Raw genomic sequence first — 15019 nt, 5'->3', positions numbered from 1 at the left:
CAAGGTATTTTAGTTTTCCCATTGCGATCACCTCTTCACTAATATTCGAGGGTTTGTATGGTACGAGTGAATAATCTTGATTGCATCAGAAGTTAGTTTTAATAGTACTAAAAAAAATCCTTTGTTGTGGCGTTATTATATGACTGTGATAAATCCTGAGAACAAACAAGACTCTGGCTACTGTCTTTAAGTGCTTGCAAGAATGAAGAGAGACTGCCCAGAGCAAACGAGCTCAATGCAATATGTAAAGCCTACTTACTAAAACTGTAGCTCTAAAACCTAAAACATGAGGAGTTTTGTCGTCATTACACACACATTTTTAGAAGTCAGGGATGAGAATGGTAAATGTGAAAAAACACTGAAAAGTAGCTGGGGGTGTGGGCGGGCCGACCGGGGGTCCGATGCCGTAAATTTTGGACTATAAGCTGCTACTTTCTTTCTCAAATTTTGAACCCTGCGGCTTATAGTGAGTCCGGTGCTTTGTATGCAAATGCTGGCTACACTCAGAAATATAATAAGAGCAGAGCGTACTCTTCATCTCTAAGCACACACGTGCTTGCTATTCCATCCATGTTCACGTAATAGTCAAACAACGTTACATTGTAGTTGTTCTTGTGGAGTTGACAGTTGAATGCCTCCAAGATGAAGCTGTGAAGTTTACTTAAATTGAATAGCTCATTAAAGCAGATATGGATCCTTTGATTGCTTTGCAGTTACTTGGATAACTGGAGCAATTAGGAAGGTAATACTTCATTTATGGTAACTTGATGTTATTCCAGCAGACAGCAAATACACTTTGAAGAGTTTCATTCGGTGTCATTGTTATTATTCTGCGTTAGCCTAGTAGCAACCGGAAATTACAATGCAACTGTATCCCAAATATAGTAGTACAGTCTAAAGTCAATCTTTTAGGAAATAGATAATCAATCGAACACGAGACTGCGAGTGTGACACAGTCATGCATGACATCATAATAGGTAATTGGCTCCAGTGAATCATCATCATAATTGAGGACGTGTGCAGGTACGATTGTGTAGCTGCGTGCTTAGCTGTAAGCAATTTACTGTACTGCTTTTAAGGATACGGCAATTTTTCAGAGTGCTTAAAATGCTAATAATGTATTTTGGAATCATACTTTGCAATATATAGATTAAACTATCAACATAAGCAAATAATCAATTATAGTCACGCTTTGAGGGAAGCATCAGATTTTCAGGGAGATTTGTATATAGCAGGGATCCACTGTGCAATGATTTTCTTTCATCTCTCTCAAAAGGCAAGAAATAGACCATTCCATGTTTTCTCATAAGCAAAAACAATCTTAGTGTGACCGTGGATCAACAACTTCAAATAATTGTCTTTGGACGGGAAACTAAATGTCAAATCTGTCTATCGTCACTCGACATAGACAGCAGACATATGCAAAGAGTACTGAAGAACTGTTCGTTCAACTTAAATCATAATATGCATAACAATTTTGAAGATACTGTATCTAACAAAAACGTGTTTAAATTGTGAACAAACTCGTGTCCTGAAACAGACAGTCACCTTTAAAGTCTTACAACACTGTATATTGTTCTGATTATAATTGGGGTCTCATTCCAATGTGTGTTGTAAAAATTGCAGAAAAACATTGGTGACAAATGAGTGTCTGTGCTGTTTTTCACCATTCCTTTGTTTCTATTTAATTTCCCTTATGGTACACAAGTCTCTTTGCTATAAATCTCTGCTCATGAAACTGCTTAACGAACTCTAACTCCGTATGATGTACTTTAGGAGAAACCGTGCTCTTTAACATAAAGAAACATTTGCATCTGTTTTTGCCCAACACTCTTCTTTCCTGTTCCAGTGATGACTGGTGCATATTAATATAGCAAGAGAGGCAGCGGCGGCAGCGGCGGCGGCGGCCCAAAGCAGCAGAAGCACAGAGGCAAGCACTTCACTTTGCAACAACCAACCACACTCCTTTGATTTCATTGCTTTCTCGTGATTTTAACAGCCTGATCCCTGGAGCTTCACACACCAGGTGGCTCTGCTTCAATAAAACCACAGTGGGGAGGTATGTTTCCAATTAAACATCGATATACTGGTAATGAAACCACAAACAGGTATGGATGCACTTTGATGGTCAAGAAGGTGGTAGGTCAAGGAGGTCTATGGACCTAATAACTACATCTAAATTGCAAGCGTGTCTAAAAATGACTCAGACTGTGGAGTTAAGTCAGCTCATATGTAAATCATCTCTCAGCTTCAGATGACTTTTAGCTAAATCTCGTACGTTAACAGTCAAAGTTGATCCAATTTCTACCAAGCGCTTCAAAGACAATTAAAACAACATGCCAGCAGAAGATTTGGAGATAAATGAACTCATCTAAAACTTGGGTTTGGAAAGGTAGCGAATGTTGTGTTCTCCTCAGTGTTCGTCAGGCTCAGCTCAAGGTCGCGAATTTTCGCCAACAGACGTTTGCCTGTACTTTTCTTGTCGCAAGGGAATTTTGAACATGGTAATAAAAAAACAACATTAAATTCACCTTTGAAATAAACAAGCTAGCAAGTTGGTGTGGCCCTCGGCAACCCTTTCAGATGACTAGTAATATGAGACCACGTGAGATCACGAGCTGATTTAAAACAGTTTATGGCAGCCGTGCCGTCCAGTGCCCAATCGGCCCATTTTCAAATATTTTGATGGGCCAACAAAGACGCGGCGCAATAACACCGAAATGACCATTCCGTTGGCTCGGCTGTGTCCCCGAGTTTGGCTTCCGCTTGAGTTTGGCAGCTGATGGCCCGTTTTCTCGAGGACCACAAAATAGATATAGAATAGAATTTGGCGTGCCTGACTATTTTCAGCACCCATGCGCACTTTGTGCACCCCTCATCACAGATATTTGCATCAGACCAAATGGAAGGCAGTTCTTTTTGAAGGACACAAGACCACTGCATTTGTCATGATAATAATAAAAAGGTAGTAATAATGCTTAATTTCGTATGTATTAGAAAATAATACAATGCCTCATCTGAGGTGAAAGTGACTGAGCAACACTTTTGACACATAGGCGGCGTGGTAGAGCAAAACCAAGCTTGTGATTTTTTTATTTCAACATGATATGACTTGGAGATTGGGGTAGCGGGGGGGGAGAGAAAAGAAAGATAACACTCACCGCCTTGTTTACTCCTGTCAAGATAGATGGAGACCCTTCTGGCTAGGCCTGTGAATCAGGGAGATCAGATCGAAGGTAGGGAGGGAGGGGCAAGGTATGCAACAAAGCAAGCAACAAATTAGCAGGGACACTTTGCATGCGCAGATATAAACGCACACAGAGTGTTCTCTATTTGCATTTAAATAGCAGAAGACTGAACAAGGCTTTTGTTTCCCAACAGAGATTCTCCCAAATGACAAAGTAACAGACCAGCCACAAAAGGCAGATAGAATATGAGCTAAGCTGCTGCCTCTTTGTCGAAATGGTGACATGCAGGTCTAAAGCCTCAAAACCTGCCAGACACATAATTGAGTTTTTTTTTTTTTTTCACCGCAGGGCTAAAGACTGGCAAAGTGGAGGGTTGCTGCCGCTTGTGCTTGAGTAAGACTGGTAGTGAGAAAAATACATCTGAAGTGGTATCAGAAATGATCAGAATAGTGCCAATAGAAGAAAACATAATTATGTAACTCTAACAAGATTGTGGAGGTGGATGAACATGCAGCCTTATTCAGTCTCTCTAAAAGAAGGATGTGGGGGGGGAAAAAAAGAAGCTTCAGAACAAACCATACCGCAAGAGTTATGGTTCAATCAATAAAAAACAATGTTACTACAGGGCAGGGATGAGATGAATGCGGACAGACTAATGAGTGAGCTTGTGAGTCGTTTTTTGGCAAAGCGAAGACAGACTTAGGTAATATTTAATTATGTTTGCATTATTAAAATGACTGAAAGCGATGCAAATCAACAAATAATGTCACGCGTGTAATTGTCACAATCTAGCCGAGTAACCAGGAAAAGATAACTCTTAAAACTGATATCTGAGGCTTCACTCTTGAGGCAAACTTGAGAGACTAGAATGTGAAAATGGACTCAAGTGAACACCAAATGCGAGGCCAACATGGACTTTGCCTCTAATTGCATGTGGAGAAAGATAACAAGCGCTCCAGGAGCCTCTGAGAAAACAAGGCACACTGCAGGAGAGGGCAAGTCTCGTGGGGAAATTCGTGTCACAAGAATGACACGCACAGTGATGCTAGTTGGTAGTGTGTCGCCTTGCAGCAGGTCCCTGCAGGTGCTGGCGACTATGTGACTCTCTAATGGCAGCAAAACAATACAATATGTGCACACAGTGAGTGGGGCTCACACGTCTGCACAGAAAACCAGTCAGCCAGTGAGCAAGCCAGTAACTTGCTTGTCACTACCAATTAGCCAAATGGCCACTTTGTGGAAAACATGTTCTATAGACAGTCTCTGCAAATGGTGCAGATCAACCTGCCATTGGTATTTAAAGAATGTATATTGTACAAGTTTCATTGAACACATTAGAAGTAGTTCGATAAAGCTGGCACTATTCATTCATTTGGTTGCCAGAGAAAACGGTGAACAAGAAACTGCTGCTAATAAAAACCTAAATGATGGTTTGGCGAGAAGAAGCAGAGAGAGAGAGAGTAGCCCAGAAATTGCCTTCTCGCCTCTGCAGTTTACACTGATGGTGTGGAGCCTATTCCAAATATTTGCAAATACCTCAGCTTCCAAATTCTGCAGGTATGTCAACACACACGTTAAGCAATCACTGATGTAGCCCCTGAAGTGCAATTAGTCAGACACACCTAACCAAAAAGATTCCACTTTCTTATTCTGTTGAATTGTTGAAGTTCACATACAGGTGGGAAAAATTCTGAATTGTTTCGTCTTGGTCACACTTGTTTATCTCACAAAAATGCAAACTTTCAACAAGGTTGTATAATTATTATTATTATTATTTTATCCACTGCATGTGGCGGCCACAGCTGCTTATAGTATGAAAGGCAACTTTTACTTAGGAGTTAAACTGTGAACATTTGGTTAACTTTTCTGGGATCAAAGTGGACACAGATGAATAGGCTTACCTTCATCAATTAAAACTCGATGATGAAATGTAAAAAGTATTTTGGTACCTGTAATTTTAATTATATAATATTGTCATGTCAGTATGTTTTGCGACTTCTGTTAGTATGATTGCGCCACACCACTGCAAACCACACCCACAATGAAAGATTTTCTAGAAGGGGGCGAAAAAATAATCTCTCCCGATCTTCTGAAGTCTAAACTGTGTTTTTGAGCAAAATAATGTTGCCTGAAGGAATGAATTCCCATGATTAGAGTTGATTCTGACTTGAAAGTGCCACTGCTTCATGTTGCTAAGTAAAGCACTCCATTTTGCCTCAGTTTCTTCAAGGCATTATATAGCCGACTTAAAATGTGCTTTACACAGGGTTTTCAAACGACCAAATGCATTCTTAAATTCTACTATTCGGTTACCATAAGAGCAATTAGTTGTCAGATAGGTACTGGTGTTTTAACACACACAGACAAATGGTGAACACACACAATGTTGCAGTTGCAATGAGTGTAAAACAGGGTTCCCGACAGACTTTTTAAATTCCACTTGAAATTAATTGTAAGACCAACTTAAAATTGTTCCCAATGTCCCCTGTTGTCCAAAGTTGCTTCGGTCCAAAAATGACTTTCATTTGCTTTCAAGAGTTACGACTAAAATCACATGACTGTTTTGTTGGTTCTGCTATTGTACTCGTGTTATCATGAGACTTTCAGTAAATTCGATTCTTAGGAACCTTGTTTTTTTACATCAGAAACGATTTACAGTAAAAAGAAAAATCTTAGGTTAAAATTTTGGAAAAGACTGATTTAGGATATTTTAATGCCAGTTAAGCCCTTGTTATTTTGATTTATGGATTCAGTTCCCTTTTAAGACTTTTTCTGCAGGAACCCTGTAATACCGAAACATTTTTATTTGATAGGTAAGTAGGTAAGCTGATGGACAGAGGGACAACAACTCAAACTACTATGGGAGGGCTTGGTGAACAGATAGTAAGATCAAAGTCTTTACTGTGAGCGCTGGTGGAAGGCTGACCTCTGGTAGTTGGCAGCATATCAGAAAGGCCCTGCCAGGCAGTCACCATCTCCGGGTTCTTTTGGTCAGCAAAGTTTTTCCAAACACGCAAGGCTCCATCATCTAGACAACATGGGAATTTAAAGTGTTAGAAGAGCAAGGTGTTAATGGGTGCCTTCAAAGCGGTGAGTTCAAAAGTAGATTCCGATTTTTTTTTTTTCTTGCGCTGTAATAATTGAACGGGAAGCTTGAATAGATTTTTTTCAAAAGAAGCACAACCTGTCCATGACCTTAATATACTTCTCATAAAAATCAGAAGGCATTGTATAAAGCATTGAAAAAAATGGTGGGTGAGAAACAAAATGCTGCAGAGCAGTGTCAACACCCAACTAAGAAACAGAGCCCGACATAAAACATGTCTGCAGACGCTTCAAAGAAAGTTATTACTACCCATAAAAGTCGAGACATGATTTACATTTACCGGTTCACATCTACCATTAAACACTATATATATATTTTATAACTAATGTACTCATTGGTGTGCTTCAGTGAAAGGCTGATGGAATGCAAGATACACTTTGACAAGATGGAATTTAAGTCATTTATCTCTTTGCTTTTATCGTGCTTCCAGTAGGGGTGAAATGGAAGGCAGCATTTATTTCTAAATCCGTTTGAATGTTTTGTAAAGAGAGAATGAACCAAGTGTTATGTAGATAGGATTTTGTTGTGCATTGGGGCTAACTAAGTAAATTATTCTATTGGTGACAGATGATGAATACACATAAGCAGTGCATGGCCTGTATTTCCAGAGCTGAGTGTTTTAAGTTCTCGCGCCTCAAACAAATGAGTCTGACTGAAGTTCCAAAAGAGCTGATGGGAGGGAACCATTGAACTAAGAGGCTACGTTAAGTATTTAGCAGTGGATTTCTAAGGTAGGCTTCAACTATGCCTCCGTATTTAGAAGTTAATCACGATTAGATTCAGACATTTGCTTATCCAATACAATTTAGGTACCCTCATGGCCTTGCAGACAGAAATGGTAAAACTCTGACACTAATTCAACTAACAACTGCAGGGTCGTGACTCACTACAGGTACACTATCGCATATAACAGTATACAGTCAAAATTAATCGATTAATCGAAATGAAATCGATAAAAATAATTGGCTCGTATTTTAATAACCATTTGTTAACCAAAGAATGTCCAAATCTTCTGATTTCAGGCTCTCAAAAGTAATTCTAGCCCTTCATGAGAGCAGACTGATTTACGATCTTTTGTGTTTAAGCAAAATAAGACATTTGCTTTTACTTTAGAAAATTATGACAATCAATGCTTGTGATATTGCTTAGCTGTTGTTTATAATCACTAAATACTATAAACAAAAATAATTGTTTAATAAACGGCTATGCGAGATTTTTTCAATACTTTTTAATTAAAAAAAATGGTATCTACGATTAGTCAATGGAATAATCAACAGAATATTTTCTAGTCAGTCACATTTTCCGAGCAATCTTTTGAGGACATAAATGTTAATATTCTGCTGGACAGAGAGAATGAAAGGTTTGAAATATTTTAAAGAGGAATGATAGAGGCCAGCTACAGTATGTCGAGAGTGAGAAACAATCTCTAAACAGAGGAGGGAGTTTACGCCACCACAATCTCCCACGTACAATGGCATTGTCATTTCTATGCCTTACACAGAGACTCAACCCGTTACCACAAATAAAATATCACCAACACTTTGGGCCTTCAGGTTCCTCCACAACCACTGTTAAGACTCAATGGAATATTAAGGACGTCAATTTTATTCAAAAACATTTGTTGGCTGGCACAGGATTCTCTTCAATGCATCATGTCATATCCCGTAAGAATGAAATCATTCGTGGTTAGTGCGTGTTTTGAACAGATTTCCACACCAAAACTCAGGCTAGAACTGTCCTATCTAGACTATGTGCATGAACTTATGAAGTCTACTTGCTTGAAGAATAGAAGAGGTGCAATTAATTTTCACCCCTAACAATGAACAATGCTTCAATAATAAATGCAATGGGCACATTGGTAATATGGTCAAAAGAGATTTCAGAGTGACAATCAAAATTTGGAATGGTAGTGTATGCTGTGCTCTGGGGCAAAATGAAGTCATCTGGGTGACCCCAAACATTTTGATCCATAGCACATATATCCAACAATATGCACACTACTATGGAGTATTCATGTAGTGTTGCAACCTGTTGCAGTGAGCAGCAATGAGCAGTCGTGCCCATTCAGATACTCCATAGCTGTGATGCGAGTGTAGCGAGGGTTGCCATTGTAGAAGTAGTCCAATCTCTCTCCCTTCTCCCAGTCCCAAAAACTAAAACAGACAGAACACAAACTCATAAGTCTGAAGGCTTGAACATTTGTGTTTGGCGCTTTATTTTCGAACCAGATGCTGTCCTTGTCAGCTACTGCTATACAGGTGTTGAAGGGGTGGAACTTGACGACAGAAGGAACGCCGGGATTGCGATTGATGAATATTTGATCGTCCAGTCGAGAAACACCTGAGAAGAAGGGATGAGAGAGGATGAGAAGAGATGATGCAGATTTATCTTCACAGGGTCCAAAATAAATTAAATATGTGCATAAGATCCTGCTGCATTTCCATTGTTTAGTGGACTATGTACTAGATGATACAGTGGCTCTGCTACAGCAAAACATTGGAAGCAAATAATAAAAAGCTGTACAGATCATCATTAAAATACTTGTTGATTAAGCATTTTCAAGGTTATATGCATAGCCTTGTGGAAAAAAATAATAAACCAGAGACAGGGTGATTTGCAATGGAAATGACTTCCCCTAATTACTGAAAATCTAAAAAGATCTCTGACAAAAAAGAAAAAAACTTAATCGATCAAATAGGATGGATTTTAGAAAAATGATGATAAATGAAAGTTTAATGCCAAACATTGGTTAGATGTGGAATTCTAGGTCTTCCATGTGTGGAAAAACTGATTTGATGTACTTCAATGATGCTAACAAAGCTCTCAATTGGCCAGTGGTTACAAATAAAATTGGAATACAGAATTGTCACATAATACAGAACAGTCATCAGTAATCAGACTCCCGTGGCTCCAGTAATGGTGAGAGCAGCACATATACTAACTATATATGACTACTTTGCTTTTGTTAGCATATGACGAGGGGGAATAAAAAAGTTGTACAGGACACAAGCCGAGACATTTTGCAAAGAGAAGCGCCAAGAGAGGTACAACTGACAAAGCCTGAAGTTCACAGTCTCATGTTGTCATAGCAACAACACATTTGGCCAGTCTGTCCTGGAGTATACCTCTTGAGGCTCCCATAACAAGACAAAAAAGAATAACAAAAAATCTATGATGAATTCATTCTTGATGCAGTTGTGGTTGATTTGAGTAGCCTGAGGCAAAAGCAGACGCATCTCTTTGAAAAATCATCTCCACTGACTTTTTTTTGTAGTTGTTGAGGTTGATTTTCTTGAGCGATGACAAAATACAAAATCCCCTGCAGGATTTTTATACGTTTTGATGAAGAACGTAATTTGGTTTTTGCATCTTTTGGGTGTGTGTGGAATCAAGCAGAATACGTATATGTTTATTTTTTTAGTTCATAGTGTTCTATGGGGGGAATCAAGCAGAATACGTATAAGTTTATTTTTTTTTAGTTCATAGCGCTCTTTCGCTCTTAGCCAATCTCACTTGCTCACATTGCCTCTCCTTCCGTCTGAGGAACTCTCCCTTCTCTGACTCCTCTCATCTTATTTCTCTCTGAGGAGGACATAGACTGAATGAGGGCAACCCTAAAAACAATGAGGAAGGGGAATGGAGGCACAAGAATTATTCATTCTTAGCAGGTATTCCGTAAGAAAAGGCTGAATGAGCCTCAACCGTGACGTAAATGGAATCGTAACTGTGTAAGATAGGAGCTTACACAGTGACGTGGGTGTTGTTCGTCATTTTGCAGGTGTGTGTGCGTGTTTGGGGGATGGGGGTCATAAAAAACATCACTTGCAGGGAAACTCACACCTCAGACACATTCGTGTACGTATGTGTGAAGGGGAATCCTATGACTCATGGGTGAATTTAGTTGTGAGAGGATTTAAATAACTCCAGAAATCACAGTTTCTATCAATGACTAAAGAGATGCAATTACATCTGAACATAACCTGAAAGTAATACGTCAAAGGAAATGGAATAAGTGTGACCGTTTTGTTATGCATAGAGGGTAAGAGTATTTTTTCCAGTGATAGATGATGAATACACACGGGCAGACTTTGTATAAGTGAGGGTCAAATTTTTCAATCCTTCTGCGCCGACAAATTAGTCTCACTAAAGTTTCAAATATGTTAATGGGTGAGACCATTTATTTATACTTTTCTGAATTATTTACACAATTGTTCCCCTCGCTCCAGAATTGTCTCCCATTGTCACATGAGAGCTTTGTTATTCAGACAGGTTTTCGGGCAATTCTTCTCATTTAACTTGAATTGTGCAGTTTAGCCTTAAGATACAAGGTGAAACCATTACGTGACCACACTTGTGACTCAAAACACTCGTTGTTCAAATCATCTTTTCTGACTGACATGAATGAAATGTTATTTTCAACAAAAACAGACAATTTTGTGTGATTGTCTTTGTTTAAATAGGGAGCAATAACGAACATTCTATAATATTGCACTATAACTATTAATGACATAATGAAATATAATGTAAAGAATTGAATTGTCTATGCATCGGCTCCACTTTAATTCTTTGTGCTGTTCCCACTGATGTTCCTGCCTTGACCACTAAGAAGGCAGTATAATATATTCCTATAGACAAATGAAAAATAGTACATTTGCTTTTACTAATGTAAATGACTCAGTAACATGCTGTTATGTTTGTAATTTTTTCATAAAGGATAAAGCAACGATGCTTGTGAGTATTATCTTTCAACATGTGTTGCTCCACCGTTCATATTAAAAAATCCACTGCTTCTGAAACTACTGATGCTAACAGCTGATTTAGGATGTCATTGGTGTTTTTTACATTGTTTGTTAGCATCAAGCTAAGCGGGCTTTCATAAAGCTATGGACTTCTTTTAAGTACATATGTAATTCCCTTTGTTTAATGTTTAGGGTGATAGTACTGTAACTGGATGTAGGGGTAGGCAATGACAGAAAAAAAAGATAATCAGTTATTTTGATTGATGTTGGAATCATGATTATAAATCCCAATTTCAAAAAGGAGTATTTATTCAACTACCAAAACTTAAATTATCGAAACTACCATCATAGCCTCATGCACATTCATTCTTGGCACATTTTCTTTCTAACTTTATTGTTTACTTGCAAGAACCTTTTATTCTTGAACATTGGATCCCTTTTGTACAAATCATCACTATGGTACAGTACAAATATATTATGTGAAATTCAAGCCTCTTGCATTTTCATTGTGCTCCAGCCAAACCTTTTGCTGTGTTGCATGCATCTTTGCGCACATTCAAACCATGGATATGCATACCTCTTAGTTTTTTAGCTACTTTATTTGATCATTTTTGTCATTCTCTTTTTAATTTTACAATTCTTGTGACTTACTGGGCTAACCTGGGACCTCTGTATCATATTTTGGGCTTTATTGTGTGGCAATGTGTGATGGAATGTCAAAAATCGTCGAAATCCTAACTTAGAGTGTATAACCAAAGAATAAGCAGAAAATAAATTAGAAACAAATTAAAATAAGAATAACGTAAAAATAAAGACTTATTTTTTCCATTGTCCATGAAAAATGCTCCGTAAATATTTATCAATGAAATTTGGGGTTTACAAAATAATTAAAAACTATCTGAATCCCAAATGCATTTCATTGGGCGGCAATTATAAACTCCATCCATTTATGGATGGATGGAGTTTATAACTGTTTGGTGTCTCAATTGGACTCCTGAATATGAGTGATTAAAATGGATTAGCACTCACCTTGAACCCTGGAATATTCTGATCAGTCTTGACTTCAACAAAACATTGAAATATTGGCTTTATTTTTCTCCCATATGGTAAACGTTCTTCCACACAGAGATAAAAAAGGAAACTTGTATGTATTGAGTATTACCTTATTTTATTTCCTTATATTGAAGGATATTTCATGGCACACTAGCACTTAATTGGCCACAAAACAAGAGATTTCCATCTTTGTGCACACATTATAGGCTTTGAATTACCTCGTCTATCAAATCTGCATTTCATTATGTATGAGATCAAGAGTTTTGTAATGACAAGAAGAGAAACATTTCTTTCATGAAACCATTGGATTTGAGCTGATAAACAAAGGAATAGATGAATTTGAGAGAAAGCGACTGACCTCTTTGTGTGATGCTTCTGCTTTGCCGTTTGACACGAGCATTTCTTAGAAATCTCCACTGCCGCTCCATCCTCACCTGACTCTGCAAGTCGTGCTCTTCTGGGATCTGACAGTATGAAGACAAGGAGAAGGAGTGAGCAATAACACATTGCGTGAAAGAACAAAATTCTCGTGCATTAAAATGCAAGCACTCTTACGAGTGACATCGTAAAGTTATTTTGTAGAATAAAACTCTTTTTACAACAATCTTCTATTACTTGAGTTTGTACCAGTACCTCATTTAAAGGGGTGGTTTGTTAAGAGCTAATTTACTGACAATCACATATGAATGATGCAACAAGTTGCCATATTGGCAATTTCTAGTATAGAATGGAACAGCTGAATGGTAAAACAGATACAGCATGTACTGGACGTTGCCCAACTGGTATAAACTGGCCAACAACAATCGATCAAAAATGTATGCGGACATTTACTGAGGTTTCATGATTCACTGTCACTGATTCGTGGATACAAATAAATGTACTTGGACAAAGTTTAGTATCTGTTTGCTTTGCAGTCTTTGACTGTAGTCAGTTTCTTTGCAGGAGATGCTTGTCTGGCCTTCACGATACAGCCACTTTTACTTGCTGCATCTTTGTGAGTTCTGCTGCCTTCACTTTTGTCTCCAGTTAGTGAAAAACATATTCTATTAGGTTGAGATCAAATGACTGACTCAACCATTGAAAAATGTTCCATTTATTTTCACAGTAAAAGCTTGAAGAAAAAGCAGTTGCAGAGTTAAAGTTTCCATGTTTACTGACAGAGGTTAAAACGGCCAGAACATTTTATTAGAGTTACAGCCACAAATGCATTTTTTAAGTGCTTATGAAACTTTGCAACATTCTTTTAAAATATTAGTGACACAGTTATGTCACAACACATTCTCACAGGAAAGCCGCACTAACGAAGAAAAAACGAAAATAAAAAACCAACAACCTTTGAATACAATTTAACAGTTAATACAGAAAAGATAATCCCATCTATTATAGATATAGATATAATAGATATCTATATCTATAATAGATATTATTATCTATTAATAATAGCATTAAAAATGCTTAATTTTGCTATTTACAAAACAGATAGCCAATGATTTTGAGTGTCAGAGTTCCTACACATTTGAGATTTTTCCAGAGACTTTCCACACCGTAATTTCCATCTTATTTTTTTCTTTTTTGATAAAAACAATTCCAATAATCTGTGACACTTGAGTAATTATATGTGCATCATTTTGATTCTTTATATGTTGCCAAATAATTCATATATCAGGATTAATGCCTGCCGAGATATACCAATATTAGGGATTAATGGTCAACATGGCATAATACGTCTGTGTATTAATCGCCTATTTTAGTAAGTAAGTAATTAAATATGTAACTGTCGTTTGTGTTCATACACTAAACACAAAGACATCCCACAGACTATATGAACAAAAGACATGGTGAGATGATGTCCTCGTAATCCACACTCTCTAAAAGTGGACATACTCTACATACATTTCAGCCCGTGCTCCTGATGCTGAGATATGTTAACCCGTGCTCAGACTTTGAAGTGTGCTCATGCATACAGGATTTGTAACCGAGTGACGTTTTATGACAGCACTCAAAATTTAGCAGAGGCAGCGTAATTTCCTTTGCGAGTACTTTTACTAACCCTTCACGCTACATCTTTCCTATCCAATCATCCGTCTGCTTTCCTCATCTACTGCAACCACTTCAGGCTCCGCCTTCTTCCACTGCAGTGCGCATTGGATTTAGTTGACAGTCTCCATCTGCATCTTCAAGCTTCAATACCTGCTCACGGGGCCAGACTCAACTTGTACTTTGAAGGCCAGAGTGGCTGGCTGGTTCCCTATTTTTCAGCCAAATTTGGCAAGCGTGGGCTGATCAATAAAAACAAAAAGTTGGGGCTATTATGGTATGTACAAAAGGTAGTTGAAGCCACAATATAGTAGCGGAGAAACACGGAGAGAAAACATTCTGTCATGATGCCGAAAGCCTCCAGCGCTGCAAATAAAATGCTGCCCTACGCCTACCTTACACCAATATAACTTGATAAGATGCTATGCTTAAAATATTGTGGTGCTAAAAAATACTTAAATAGCAACAATACATACTATTGTTGTGAGAAATTCTGGTTGTATTTCCACTGTGAGCGAGCAAACGTTTGAGTTGTGTGCGGCAATGGGTTCTAAAATATGAAAGAGGGTCCGGTCCAGGAACATTTTGATAGAGCGTTTGGGCCACATATACTAAAGTGGCCTCTGCAAGTCTCCTACGACAGTAAGCACACACAAATAAACCGGATATATTTACAGTGTGCACTAGGGACTGCGCTTTTCAAATGTGCTCTCGTACATTTGTGTCAATGAATATGCACATGCAGTGTTTACACACTATTTGGCACAATACTGAGAGAGAAAAAGTAAATAGAGAAAAAGAAAAAAGCACAGAGTGATCTATCAAACCTGAATACTACATCTGTTTTTTTTTTTTTTTTTCAATTGAAGGCACAAAGTTAAAGAAATGATTTCAAT

The 15019-nt window shown here is 38.0% G+C and overlaps 1 protein-coding gene across 4 annotated transcripts in view; it reads right to left on the bottom strand.

Annotated features, from left to right (window-relative positions):
• rptor (regulatory associated protein of MTOR, complex 1) overlaps window positions 1-15019 on the bottom strand; it is a 101754-nt gene that overhangs the window by 11311 nt on the left and 75424 nt on the right. Inside the window, exons 26-30 of one of the 4 annotated variants that reach the window (XM_085911670.1) lie at window positions 12445-12550; window positions 8520-8634; window positions 8323-8447; window positions 6091-6216; window positions 3162-3209 (exon numbers count right to left, since the gene is read on the bottom strand). In XM_085911670.1, coding sequence (XP_085767796.1) covers window positions 3162-3209; window positions 6091-6216; window positions 8323-8447; window positions 8520-8634; window positions 12445-12550 — 520 coding nt within the window. The remainder of the gene's footprint in view (window positions 1-3161; window positions 3210-6090; window positions 6217-8322; window positions 8448-8519; window positions 8635-12444; window positions 12551-15019) is intronic. The other 3 variants (XM_085911671.1, XM_085911672.1, XM_085911673.1) reach the window with 3 other exon arrangements.

Source organism: Syngnathus leptorhynchus, chromosome 5 (assembly GCF_054491065.1).
Source record: "Syngnathus leptorhynchus isolate UIUO chromosome 5, UIUO_Slep, whole genome shotgun sequence".
Lineage (NCBI taxonomy): Eukaryota > Metazoa > Chordata > Actinopteri > Syngnathiformes > Syngnathidae > Syngnathus > Syngnathus leptorhynchus.
This window is presented reverse-complemented; position numbering and strand designations above follow the sequence as displayed.